A 14163-nucleotide genomic window follows, 5' to 3' on the forward strand; every position below is an offset into this window, starting at 1 on the left:
AACAAATTAGGGTGTTAAACTGTCAGAGTCAATAAAAAGCCTGCTTACTAAGCTAATGTCATTTACTTCCAATATGGTTTAATATCTTCCAAAGTGTGATACGGTAGCATTGTTCAGGGCCTCAATATGGCATTGCTGTCATCTCTGCATTCTAATCAACACATCAAATCTATTTCCTTGTCTTTATGAGAATACATAACAGTAACATCTAATCACTGCCTTTAGTGTAATATATAACAATGACAATCAATGTAATCACATAAATGAAGAGTTGATTCACAAGTTGGGTAATTTACAAATAAATACCAATTAATGTCTAGACTAAATCACATCTCCTAAATCATAACTAACCTTCTTCCACAGCTCTTCAACAGTGTTATTCTATCTAATACCAGATAACCACGCCTTCCTCATTCCTGATAGTACAGACCAACTTCAATCTCTCTTACTATATCAGCTCTCTAGTTCATCTCAATCATAAACAATAACTCTTACTCTGGAATATTTTACAAGCTCCACACTCTTAATATGATTCCATCAATTTTCCAATGTCCAATTTGTGAGTGGGGCAAATTCTGAGCTTTCTCAAATACTTCTCACTCAGCATTCCAATATATAACTGTGTCAGATAAAGAGAAAAAAACCTAAAATATGAATGAATTACTCTGCTGGTTTCCATACTGAAAGGTGAAACGTGTTAACTTCCTATCATCATATATAATAAGTATTCAACACTGAAAAAGGGATAGGAAATTACAATGAAGTAATCAACCTGTACTCAACCAGTAAGGGCAGAAGAGTAATAAGCATGCAAACAGTAAGACCAGAAAACAATAGAACTGAAATCAGGTTATATATGCAATATCATTTGTAATACAATACATAAACCTGAATGTCATCCACGATCCACCTGATAAAGCATAATATGCAATAAATGACCAATGCCACACTAAGATGATTCTGAAACAATCCAAAGGGCTTCTATAAGAAGTTTTGAATGCTGATGTTGGTCATCTACCGAAACTTTATGCAAGAAAATATATAGACTTTGAAGGGTTAAGAGGGGACCCTTTGAAGTCACCCTTCTTCAAACAAAGGAAAATATTTACTTTTCATGGTTTAATGATAGACAACTAAAACATACCTGTAAAACAAACTTTTGATCTATGAAACGTTTAGCAATAGATGGTTGGAAGTCAGGGCTTTCCAGAAACCGCAGGAAAAACTCGTACACCAACTGCAAATGTGGCCATGCAGCTTCGAGAGTGGGCTCATCTTCCTCTGGGTCGAACTCTGCTCCTACGGAAAAGCCAAGTCAAGTCATGGGAGACTTACCGTTTATATAAGAATAATGTGTTATTCATAAATACTTTAAAAACTAAAAAAAAAATAATGAAGTATGAGCAGTCAATCTCATAGACAGTCTTTCTAATGTAATTGTAATTTCAATCTTCTAACTATGATTAATGTTCTAACTATGATTAATGTGTAATTACACAATAGCAACTAAAACCTCTATTATCAAAAAGGAAACAGATGAAAAATGACCCATCCACTCATGTACTCTTATTTTTTTTTTTTCATACTATTTGCCATTTCCCGCGATAGCGAGGTAGCATTAAGAACAGAGGACTGGGCCTTTGAGGGAATATCCTCACCTGGCCCTCCTCTCTGTTCCTTCTTTATATACTCTTTTTTTTTTTTTCAAACTATTCGCCATTTCCCACGTTAGTGAGGTAGCATTAAGAACAGAGGACTGGGCCTTAGAGTGAATACTCTTATATATACATAAATGCCCATACACACACATATACATACTTACTGCATATTATACTTAATCGCCATCTCCCGCATCAGCGAGGTAGCGCAAGGAAACAGATGAGGCATGGCCCAACCCATCCACATACATATGTATATACATAAATGCCCATACCTGCACATATACATATAAATACATTTCAACATAAATTTTTTTTTTTTCCGCTGTCTCCCGCGTTTGCGAGGTAGCGCAAGGAAACAGACGAAAGAAATGGCCCAACCCACCCCCATACATATGTATATACATACGTCCACACACGCAAATATACATACCTACACAGCTTTCCATGGTTTACCCCAGACACTTCACATGCCCTGATTCAATCCATTGACAGCACGTCAACCCCGGTATACCACATCGATCCAATTCACTCTATTCCTTGCCCTCCTTTCACCCTCCTGCATGTTCAGGCCCCGATCACACAAAATCTTTTTCACTCCATCTTTCCACCTCCAATTTGGTCTCCCACTTCTCCTCGTTCCCTCCACCTCTGACACATATATCCTCTTGGTCAATCTTTCCTCACTCATTCTCTCCATGTGCCCAAACCATTTCAAAACACCCTCTTCTGCTCTCTCAACCACGCTCTTTTTATTTCCACACATCTCTCTTACCTTTACGTTACTTACTCGATCAAACCACCTCACACCACACATTGTCCTCAAACATCTCATTTCCAGCACATCCATCCTCCTGCGCACAACTCTATCCATAGCCCACACCTTGCAACCATACAACATTGTTGGAACCACTATTCCTTCAAAAATACCCATTTTTGCTTTCCGAGATAATGTTCTTGACTTCCACACATTCTTCAAGGCTCCCAGAATTTCCGCCCCCTCCCCCACCCTATGATCCACTTCCGCTTCCATGGTTCCATCTGCTGCCAGATCCACTCCCAGATATCTAAAACACTTTACTTCCTCCAGTTTTTCTCCATTCAAACTTACCTCCCAATTGACTTGACCCTCAACCCTACTGTACCTAATAACCTTGCTCTTATTCACATTTACTCTTAACTTTCTTCTTTCACACACTTTACCAAACTCAGTCACCAGCTTCTGCAGTTTCTCACATGAATCAGCCACCAGCGCTGTATCATCAGCGAACAACAACTGACTCACTTCCCAAGCTCTCTCATCCACAACAGACTTCATACTTGCCCCTCTTTCCAAAACTCTTGCATTCACCTCCCTAACAACCCCATCCATAAACAAATTAAACAACCATGGAGACATCACACACCCCTGCCGCAAACCTACATTCACTGAGAACCAATCACTTTCCTCTCTTCCTACAAGTACACATGCCTTACATCCTCGATAAAAACTTTTCACTGCTTCTAACAACTTGCCTCCCACACCATATATTCTTAATACCTTCCACAGAGCATCTCTATCAACTCTATCATATGCCTTCTCCAGATCCATAAATGCTACATACAAATCCATTTGCTTTTCTAAGTATTTCTCACATACATTCTTCAAAGCAAACACCTGATCCGCACATCCTCTACCACTTTTGAAACCACACTGCTCTTCCCCAATCTGATGCTCTGTACATGCCTTCACCCTCTCAATCAATACCCTCCCATATACTTTACCAGGAATACATACATATACATATATACACATGTGCATATTCCTACTTGATGCCTTCATCAATTCCCACCGCCACCCCACCAAATATGAAACAGCATCTCCCCCACCAACCTTCCAGTGAGGTAGCATCAGGAAAAGACAAAAAGGCCATATTCTTTCACACTCATTCTCTAGCTGTCATGTGTAATGCACCAAAACCACAGCTCCCTTTCCACATCCAGGCCCCACAGACCTTTCCATGATTTACCCCAGATGCTTCACATGCCTTGGTTCAATCCACTGACAGCACGTTGACCCCAGCATACCATATCAATCCACTTCATTCTATTCCTTGCACGCCTTTCACCCTCCAGTATGTTCAGGCCCCGATCGCTCAAAATAATTTTCACTCCACCCTTCCACCTCCAATATGACCTCCCACTTCATGTTCCCTACACCTCTGACATACATGTCCTCTTTCTCAATCTCTCCTCACTCATTCTCTCCACCCTCTTCTGTTCTCTTTACCACACTCTTTTTATTACCATACATCTCTCTTATCCTTTTATTACCCACTCGGTCAAACCATCTTACACCACATATTGTCTTCACACATTTCATTTCCAACACATCCACCCTCCTCCGCACAACCCTATCTAAAGCCCATGCCTTGAAACCATATCTTTCAAGGATGATGACTAGATACTGGTAAGATTGGAAAGAATATCACAGGCCGATCTTACCTTATGGAAGCCATATTAGTAATCAAGTTGTCAAAGGATATGGGATTTGAGGAGAGATTTAAAGACTTTTTAAACATTAGAAGCCAAAGCAACTGGATGACAGTTAGAGGGGTTAGAATGGTCATCCTTCTTAGGGATGGAATGTACCAATGCATGCTTCCCTGGGTGTCTTAGAAGGCAACTACAGGGGGCAGGAGTGGGGAGCTGGAAACCCTCCCCTTGTATTTCAATTTCTAAGAGAGGAAACAAAATGAGTCAGGTGGGGAGTGCTCATCCTCCTGAAAGGCTCAGATAGGTAGTATGTTTTAGAGGAAAGAAACCTGGATGTTCTGGCTTTGAGTGAAACGAAGCTCAAGTGTAAAGGGTAACAATGGTTTGGAAACATCTTGGGAGTAAAGTCAGGGGTTCGTGAGAGGACAAGAGCTAAGGAAGGAGAAGCATTACTCCTGAAGCAGGAGTTGTGGGAGTGTGTGATAAAGCGTAAGGAATCAATTCTAGATAGATGTGGGTAAAACTGAAAGTGGATGGCAAGAGATGGGTGATTATTGATGCTTATACACCCGGTCATAAGAAAGATCATGAGCAGCAAGTGTTTTGGGAGCAGCTGAATGAGTGTGCCAGCAGTTTTGGTGCACGAGACTGGGTATTAGTGATGGGTGATTTGAATGCAAAAGTGAGTAATGTGGCAGTTGAGGGTATAATTGGTAAGCATGGGGTATTCAGTACTGTGAATGGGAATGGTGAAGAGCTTATGGATATGTGTGCTGAAAAAAATATTAGTGATTGAGAAGACCTGGTTTAAAAAGATATGAGGATACATATGCAAGAAGGAGAGAAAGGTCAAAGGGCATTATTAGATTACATATTAATTGATAGGTGCTTAAAAGAGAGACTTTTGGATGTAAATGTACTGAGTGGGGCAGATGGTGGAATATCTGATCACTTGTGGAGGGGAAGGTGGATATTCGTAGAGGTTTTCCAAAAAAAACAGAATGTCGGAGAGAAGAAAGTGGTAAGAGTAAGGGAGCTTGGAAAGGAGACCTGAATGATGAAATACCAGGAGAGGTTGAGTGTAGAATGGCAAATAAAGTGAGGGGAGTGGGTTAAGAATAGGGTGTATTTAGGGAAGCAGTGATGGCATGGGAAAGAGATGCATGTGGCATGAGAAAGGTGGAGGTGGACAGATTAGAAAGGGTATTGAGAGGTGGGACGAGGAAGTAAAGTTGTCAGTGAAAGAGAAAAGAGAGGCGTTTGGACGATACTTACAAGGAAGGAGTGCAAATGACTGGGAAAAGTATAACATAAGTTGGCAGGAGGTCAAGAGAAAGGTGAAGGGGTTGAAAAAGAGGGCAAATGAGAGTTGGGGTGAGGGTATCATTAAACTTTAGGGAGAACAGAAATATGTTTTGGAAGGAGGTAAATGATGTGCTAACTACATGAGAACAAATGGGATCACCAGTGAAGGGGATAATGGGGGGAAAGGGATAACAGGTGGTGATGAAGTGAGGAGATATAGTGAGTACTTTGAAGGATTGTTGAATGTGTTTGATGATAAGAGTGGCAAATGCAGAGTGTTTTGATTAGGGTGGTGTGCAAAGTGAGAGAGTCAGGGAGAGTGGTTGGGTGAAGAAAAAAGTGGTGGTGAAAGACTTGCAGAAGATGAAATCTAGCAAGGCTGCACGAATGGATGGCAATGCAGTTGAATTTAAGAAATATGGTGAAGGTATTGTTGATTGGTTGGTAAGGATATTCAATGCGTGTATGGATTATGGTGAAGTACCTGAGGATTGCCACTATAAAGGAGATAAAGGGGAGTGTTCAAATTACATAGGCATATGTTTGTTCAGTATACCTGGAAAATTGCATGGGAGGTTACTGATTGAGAGGGTGAAGGTATGTAAAGAGCATAAGATTGGGGAGGAGCAGTGTGCTTTTAGAAGTGGTAGAGGATGTGTGGATCAGGAGTTTACTTTGAAGAAAGTATGAGAGAAACACTTAAAAAACATAGGGATTTGTATGTGGCATTTATGGATCTGGAGAAGGCATATGATAGGGTAGATAGATATCCTCTGTTGAAGGTCTTCAGATACCTGTTGTGGGAGGTAAACTGCTGGAAGCAGTGAGAAGCTTTTAACAAGGGTGTAAGGCATGTGTACGAGTAGGAAGAGAGGAGAGTGACTGGTTCCTAGTAAAGGTCGGTCTGCGGCAGGGGTGCGTGATTATGTCAGAAATCTAATCAGTTTATGGATGGAGGTTTGGGAGGGAAATGCAAGAGTTTTGGAGAGAGGGGAAATTATGTAGCCTATTGGGAAAAGAGGGCCTGGAAAGTGTCAGTTGTTCACCAATGATACAGCACTGGGGCTGATTCAAGTCAGAAACTGCTCAAGTTGGTGACTGAGATTGGAAAAGTATGTGAAAGGAGACAGTTGAGAGTAAATGTGAGTAAGAGCAAGGTTATTCGGTTCAGCAGGGCTTAGGGACAAGTTGAATGGAGAAACATTTGGAGGAAGTGAAATGTTTTAGATATCTGGTAGTCATAGGGTAGGGGGCGAAGGTTCTGAGAGCAATGAAGAATGTGTGGAAAGACAGAACGTTATCTTGTAGTGAAAATGGGTACATTTGAAGGAATAATAGTTCCAACAATGTTGTATGGTTGCAAGGTATGGGATATAGATACGGTTGTACGAGGTAGGGTGGATGTGTTGGAAATAAAATGTTTAAAGAAAATATGTAGTCAGGGGGTTTGATCAAGTAAGTAATGAAAGGGTAAGAGATATGTGAAAATAAAAAGAGTGTGGCTGAGAGAGCAGAACTGGGTGTGTTGAAATGGTTTGCTCATATGGAGAGAATGAGTGAGGAAAGGTTGACAAAGAGGATGCACGTGTCAAAGAAGTGGGAGACTATATGAAAAGGTAGTGAAAAAGATTTTGAGCAATTGGAGCCTCAACAAGCGGGAGGGTGAAAGGTCTGCACAGGGTACAGTGGAAGGGATGAGATATTCAGGGTTCGACATGCTGTCAATGGAATGAACCAAAGCATGTGAAGCTGTAAGTTCGTTGCAATACACGTGACAGCTAAAGAATGTTTGTTTCGAGTACTAACTCCTTAACAACGGAAACAGCAATCAAGTATGAAAAAATTCCATGTTTTCATCTTGTTTTCTCATATGTAAGTCTTCAAACTTCTTTATTGGCCAGGTGTAAGAATCAGTAAGGCTTGCCCAATTTACAATTCTTGTATGTCTTCAAACTTCTTTATTGGCCGGGTGTAAGAATCAATATTTACAATTCTCATATCTGTTACTGTTCTAGCAAACTTCTACTTACTTTGACTCAGTTGACATTTGTTTTTCTTTTATTATACTTAGTCACTGTCTCCCGTGTTAGTGAGGTAGTGCAAGGAAACAGACGAAAGAATGGCCTAACCCACCTTCATACACACATATATACATAAATGACCACATATGCACATATACATACCTATACATTTCAATATATTTTTTTTTTTGCTTTGTCGCTGTCTCCCGCGTTTGCGAGGTAGCGCAAAGGAAACAGACGAAAGAAATGGCCCAACCCACCCCCATACACATGTATATACATACGTCCACACACGCAAATATACATACCTACACAGCTTTCCATGGTTTACCCCAGACGCTTCACATGCCCTGATTCAATCCACTGACAGCACGTCAACCCCGGTATACCACATCGATCCAATTCACTCTATTCCTTGCCCTCCTTTCACCGTCCTGCATGTTCAGGCCCCGATCACACAAAATCTTTTTCACTCCATCTTTCCACCTCCAATTTGGTCTCCCACTTCTCGTTCCCTCCACCTCCGACACATATATCCTCTTGGTCAATCTTTCCTCACTCATTCTCTCCATGTGCCCAAACCATTTCAAAACACCCTCTTCTACTCTCTCAACCACGCTCTTTTTATTTCCACACATCTCTCTTACCCTTACGTTACTTACTCGATCCAACCACCTCACACCACACATTGTCCTCAAACATCTCATTTCCAGCACATCCATCCTCCTGCGCACAACTCTATCCATAGCCCACGCCTTGCAACCATACAACATTGTTGGAACCACTATTCCTTCAAACATACCCATTTTTGCTTTCCGAGATAATGTTCTCAACTTCTACACATTCTTCAAGGCTCCCAGGATTTTCGCCCCCTCCCCCACCCTATGATCCACTTCCGCTTCCATGGTTCCATCCGCTGCCAGATCCACTCCCAGATATCTAAAACACTTTACTTCCTCCAATATATACATACATATACATACACAGACATAAACACACATACACGTGTACATTTTCATATTTGCTGTCTTCATCCATTCCCACTGCCACCCCACCACACTTGAAAAACAGGACCCCCCCCCCCCCCCCCCACACACACACACACACACACACACACACACACACACACACAAGTGTGCTTGGAAAAGACAACAAAGGCCACATTCATTCACACTCAGTCTCTAGCTGACATGTGTAATGCACCAAAACCACAGCTCCCTTTCCACATCCAGGCCCCACAGAACTTTCCATGGTTTATCCCAGATGCTTCATATGCCCTGGTTCAATCCAATGACAGCATGTTTGCTAATTCACTCTATTCCAATTCACTCTATTCCTTGCATCCCTTTCACCCTCCTGTATATTCAGGCCCCGATCTTTCAAAATCTTTTTCACTCCATCCTTCCATCTCCGATTTGGTCTCCCACTTCTTGTTCCCTCCACCTCTGACACATATATCCTTTGTCAATTTTTCCTCACTCAATTTCTCCATGTGACCAAACCATTTCAAAACACCCTCCTCTGCTCTCCCAACCACACTCTTTTTATTACCACACATCTCTCTAACCCTCTCATTACTTACTCGATCAAACCACCTCACTCCACATATTGTCCTCAAACATTTCATTTCCAACACATCAACCCTCCTCCGCACAACCCTATCCATAGCCCATGCCTCGAAACCATATAACATTGCTGGAACCACTATTCCTTCAAACATACCCATTTTTGCTCTCCAAGATGATGTTCTCACCTTCCACACATTCTTCAATGCTCTCAGAAACTTTGTCCCCTCCCCCACCCAGTGACCCTGTTACTCACTTCCGCTTCCATGGTTCCATCTGGTGCTAAATCCACTCCCAGATATCTAAAACACTTTACTTCCTCCAGTTTTCTCCATTCAAACTTACCTCCCAATTACTTTGTAGGTACATGAATTCTAATAGTTTAAACATATGAGTAAAGTGTACTAGATACCTGGGAGTGGACATGCCACCGAATGGAGCCATGGAAGTAGAAGAAAGTCATGAGGTGGATGAGGGGGCGAAGAATTTTGTGGAAAGAAATATCATTATCTGGAAAGGTAAAAATGGGTATGTTTGAATTTGTTCCAACAACCTTATATCAATGTAGGGCAAGGGATATAGGTGATATTGTGGGAAGGAGGGTGGAGGTGTTGGAAATTAAAAGTTTGAGGACAATATGTGGTGTGAGGTGTTCTGATCGTGTAATGAAAGGATACAAGAGAGGTGAGGTAATAAAGAGTGTGGGTGAGAAAGCTGAAGAGGGTGTTCTGAAATAATGTGGGCATAATGAAAGAATGAGTGAGGAAAGGTTAATGAAGAGGATATATGTGTCAGAATGTCAAAAGTAGATGGAACAATTAAGGGGAGATCTACTGGAGATGGAAGGATGGCATTAAAAGAGATTTTGTGTGATCAAGGTTGGAATATGCAAGAGGGTGAAAGGTGTGCAAATACCTTGAGTGGATTGTAATGCTGTGGTATGCTGGGATCAACATGCTGTCAATGGATTGAACCAAGGTATGTGAAGCGAATTGGGGTAAACCATGGAAAGGTTTGTGGGACCTGGTTGGGGATAGAGATCTGTGATTTTGGTGCATTTCACATGAGAGAGAATGGATTTGAGTGAATGTGGCCTTTTTTCATCTTCCTGGCATCATCTCGCTAATGCAGGAAATGGCGTTGAAAAAGAAAAAAAAAAGGGTAGTATTTGCAGTTCTGTTATTTACTGTACCCTCCTACATCAAAACTTCCAAAATGACACTAAGCTTTGCATAACAGAGGAGACATATACCTATATTCATTCATATCTTTCTCCGAGATGGTACATATAAATTCTATAATAGTTATGCTCAATTTTTAGTTTAATTTTCACTATTTCCTATGAAATCATTCTCTCTGTTCCTCTTCTTATCTCTTTCCTTATTTCTCATTCGTTATCTACTTCATTCTCATCTGGTTTTATATCGATTTCAAGGCTCAATATTTTCATCTTAATTTCACATCATCCATCATTAATCTCATTACTTTCCTCAATAATTGAATCATATCTAATTTGTTCAAATTCTTACTAAAACTACAATTGCACTAAAATTTCCAACAAAATAAATCTATGGTGCTCACATTTCATCTTCACTTACAGCAATATTTACTGAAGTAATGTATTTCTTGTTGACTCATTTACCTATTCACTAACAGTGAGCCTTTTCTTTATCGAACAATACAATTTACTACATATGAACCAATACTATACTTCTTAGTACCCTTATCATAACAGTGCTTTAAAGAAATATGATGACCTACTTTTGTGTTCACACCTTCAAATCAGCAAATTGAATGGTTTTTCATATCAATGAATCTATATCACTGTTGCAATAAAAGTTTGAAAGATTGAAATTCTGAAGGCCATTTCCGATGTAATTTCCTTGGTGTTCTAAAATGGGCTACCTTGGAAAATTAATATTTAATAAGATAAGAATATACAGTCCTAAGTTCAAGGAGAAAATAACAACACACAAACTCTGCCTAGCAGTTAAACCGAACTTGAATCTTATTAGCTGAAAGCAACAACATTACCACTATGAGGTACAAACACATACCAGAAAAATTTTCTATTTCTTCCAAACATACCTGACGGATTACTAGAAGGTGGTAGGGTCCGGAACAAATTAACAGCAAACATTTGGACGACTTCAGGGTATACAGGTTCTGTGATTACTTGGCGCTGTGTCGTCACATACTCTACCATTTCATTTAGAGCTGCTCGCTTTACTTCTTTCCATTTTAGATCACTGAGAGGGTCTGTTATGAAGTCAAATATCACACCACATTGCCGAATCTTCTGGATAAATAACTCTTCACGTTCATTGGGCTGAGCATCTGCAAAATAAGTAAATCAAATCAGTTTAATATTAATAAAAGCATGTTACATATATATACATATACATTTTTTTCATGCTATTAGCCATTTCCCACGTTAGTGAGGTAGCGTTATGAACAGAGGACTGGGCCTTTGAAGGAATATCCTCACCTGGCCCCCTTCTCTGTCCCTTCTTTGGGAAAATAATAATAATAAAAAAAAAAGCAAGAGGGGAGGATTTCCAGCCCCCCTGCTCCCTCCCCTTTTAGTCGCCTTCTACGACACGCAGGGAATACGTGGGAAGTATTCTTTCTCCCCTATCCCCAAGGATAACACATACATACATATATATGTGGAAGGCATTAAGAATATATGGTGTGGGAGGTAGGTTGTTAGAAGCAGTGAAAAGTTTTTATCGAGGATGCAAGGCATGTGTATGTGTAGGAAGAGAGGAAAGTGATTGGTACTCAGTGAATGTTGGTTTGTGGCAGGGGTGCATGATACCTCCATGGTTGTTCAATTTGTTTATGAATGGGGTTGTTAGGGAGTTGAATGCAAGTTTTGGAAAGAGGGGCAAGTATGCAGTCTGTTGTGGATGAGAGAGCTTGGGAAGTCGGTTGTTGTTTGCTGATGATACAGCGCTGGTGGCTCATTCGTGTGAGAGACTGCAGAAGCTGGTGACTGAGTTTGGTAAAGTGTGTGAAAGAAGAAAGCTGAGAGTAAATGTGAATAAGAGCAAGGTTATTAGGTACAGTAGGGTTGAGGGACAAGTCAACTGGGAGGTAAGTTTGAATGGAGAAAAACTGGAGGAAGTGAAGTGTTCTAGATATCTGGGAGTGGATATGGCAGCGGATGGAGCTGTGGAATCGGAAGTGAATTATGGGGAGGGGTGAAAGTTCTAGGAGCATTGAAAAATGTGTGGAAGTCGAGAACATTATCTTGGAAAGCAAAAACGGGTATGTTTGAAGGAATAGTGGTTCCATAGAACTTTCCATGGTTTACCCCAGACGTTTCACATGCCCTCGTTCAATCCACTTACAGCATGTCAACCCCTGTATACCACATCATTCCAATTCACTCTATTCCTTGCATGCTTTTCACCCTCCTGCATATTCAAGCCCCTATCACTCAAAATCTTTTTCACTCCATCTTTCCACCTCCAATTTGGTCTCACACTTCTCGTTCCCTCCAGCTCTGACACATATATTCTCTTGGTCAATCTTTCCTCACTCATTCTCTCCATGTAACCAAACAATTTCAAAACACCCTATTCTGTTCTCTCAACCACACTCTTTCTATTTCCACACATCTCTCTTACCCTTTCATTACTTACTCGATCAAACCACCTCATACCACATGTTGTCCTCAAACATCTCATTTCCAGCACATCCACCCTCCTCCGCACAACTCTATCTATAGCCCATGCCTCACAACCATACAACATTGTTGGAATCACTGTTCCTTCAAACATACCCATTTTTGCTTTACAAGATAACGTTCTCGACCTCCACACATACTGCAATGCTCACAGAACTTTTGCCCCCTCCCCCACCCTATGATTCACTTCTGCTTTCATGGTTCCATCCACTGCCAAATCCACTCCCAGATATCTAAAACACTTTACTTCCTCCAGTTTTTCTCCATTCAAACTTACCTCCCAATTGATGTGTCCCTCAACCCTACTGTACCTAATAACCTTGCTCAGATTTCTTCTTTCATACACTTTACCAAACTCAGTCACCAGCTTCTGCAGTTTCTCACAAGAATCAGCCACCAGCGTTGTATCATCAGCGAACAACTGACTCGCTTCCCAAGCTCTCTCATCCACAACAGACTTCATACTTGCCCCTCTTTCCAAAACTCTTGCATTCACCTCCCTAACAACCCCATCCATAAACAAATTAAACAACCATGGAGACATCACACACCCCTGCCGCAAACCTACATTCACTGAGAACCAATCACTTTCCTCTCTTCCTAAACGTACACATGCCTTACATCCTCGATAAAAACTTTTCACTGCTTCTAACAACTTGCCTCCCACACCATATATTCTTAATACCTTCCACAGAGCATCTCTATCAACTCTCTCATATGCCTTCTCCAGATCCATAAATGCTACATACAAATCCATTTGCTTTTCTAAGTATTTCTCACGTACATTCTTCAAAGCAAACACCTGATCCACACATCCTCTACCACTTCTGAAACCACACTGCTCTTCCCCAATCTGATGCTCTATACATGCCTTCACCCTCTCAATCAATACCCTCCCATATAATTTACCAGGAATACTCAACAAACTTATACCTCTGAAATTTGAGCACTCACTCTTATCCCCTTTGCCTTTGTACAATGGCACTATGCACGCATTCCGCCAATCCTCAGACACCTCACCATGAGTCATACATACATTAAATAACCTTACCAACCAGTCAATAATACAGTCACCCCCTTTTTTAATAAATTCCACTGCAATACCATCCAAACCTGCTGCCTTGCCGGCTTTCATCTTCCGCAAAGCTTTTACTACCTCTTCTCTGTTTACCACATCATTTTCCCTAACCCTCTCACTTTGCACACCACCTCGACCAAAACACCCTATATCTGCCACTCTATCATCAAACACATTCAACAAACCTTCAAAATACTCACTCCATCTCTTTCTCACATCACCACTACTTGTTATCACCTCCCCATTTGCGCCCTTCACTGAAGTTCCCATTTGCTCCCTTGTCTTACACACTTTATTTACCTCCTTCCAGAACATCTTATTATTTTCCCTAAAATTTAATGATACTCTCTCACCCCAACTCTCATTT

At 40.9% G+C, this 14163-nt stretch overlaps 1 protein-coding gene across 7 annotated transcripts in view; it reads right to left on the reverse strand.

The window, feature by feature from the left end:
* The window catches only part of LOC139745683 (serine/threonine-protein phosphatase 2A 56 kDa regulatory subunit delta isoform-like), a 187419-nt gene that overhangs the window by 71610 nt on the left and 101646 nt on the right, over positions 1-14163 (reverse strand). For 6 of the 7 annotated variants that reach the window (XM_071656100.1, XM_071656098.1, XM_071656097.1 and 3 more), the window contains exons 4-5: positions 11113-11361; positions 1145-1299 (exon numbers count right to left, since the gene is read on the reverse strand). In XM_071656100.1, the coding sequence (XP_071512201.1) occupies positions 1145-1299; positions 11113-11361 (404 nt within the window). The remainder of the gene's footprint in view (positions 1-1144; positions 1300-11112; positions 11362-14163) is intronic. The other variant, XM_071656095.1, reaches the window with a different exon arrangement.

Source organism: Panulirus ornatus, chromosome 62 (genome assembly GCF_036320965.1).
Source record: "Panulirus ornatus isolate Po-2019 chromosome 62, ASM3632096v1, whole genome shotgun sequence".
NCBI classification, from domain to species: domain Eukaryota; kingdom Metazoa; phylum Arthropoda; class Malacostraca; order Decapoda; family Palinuridae; genus Panulirus; species Panulirus ornatus.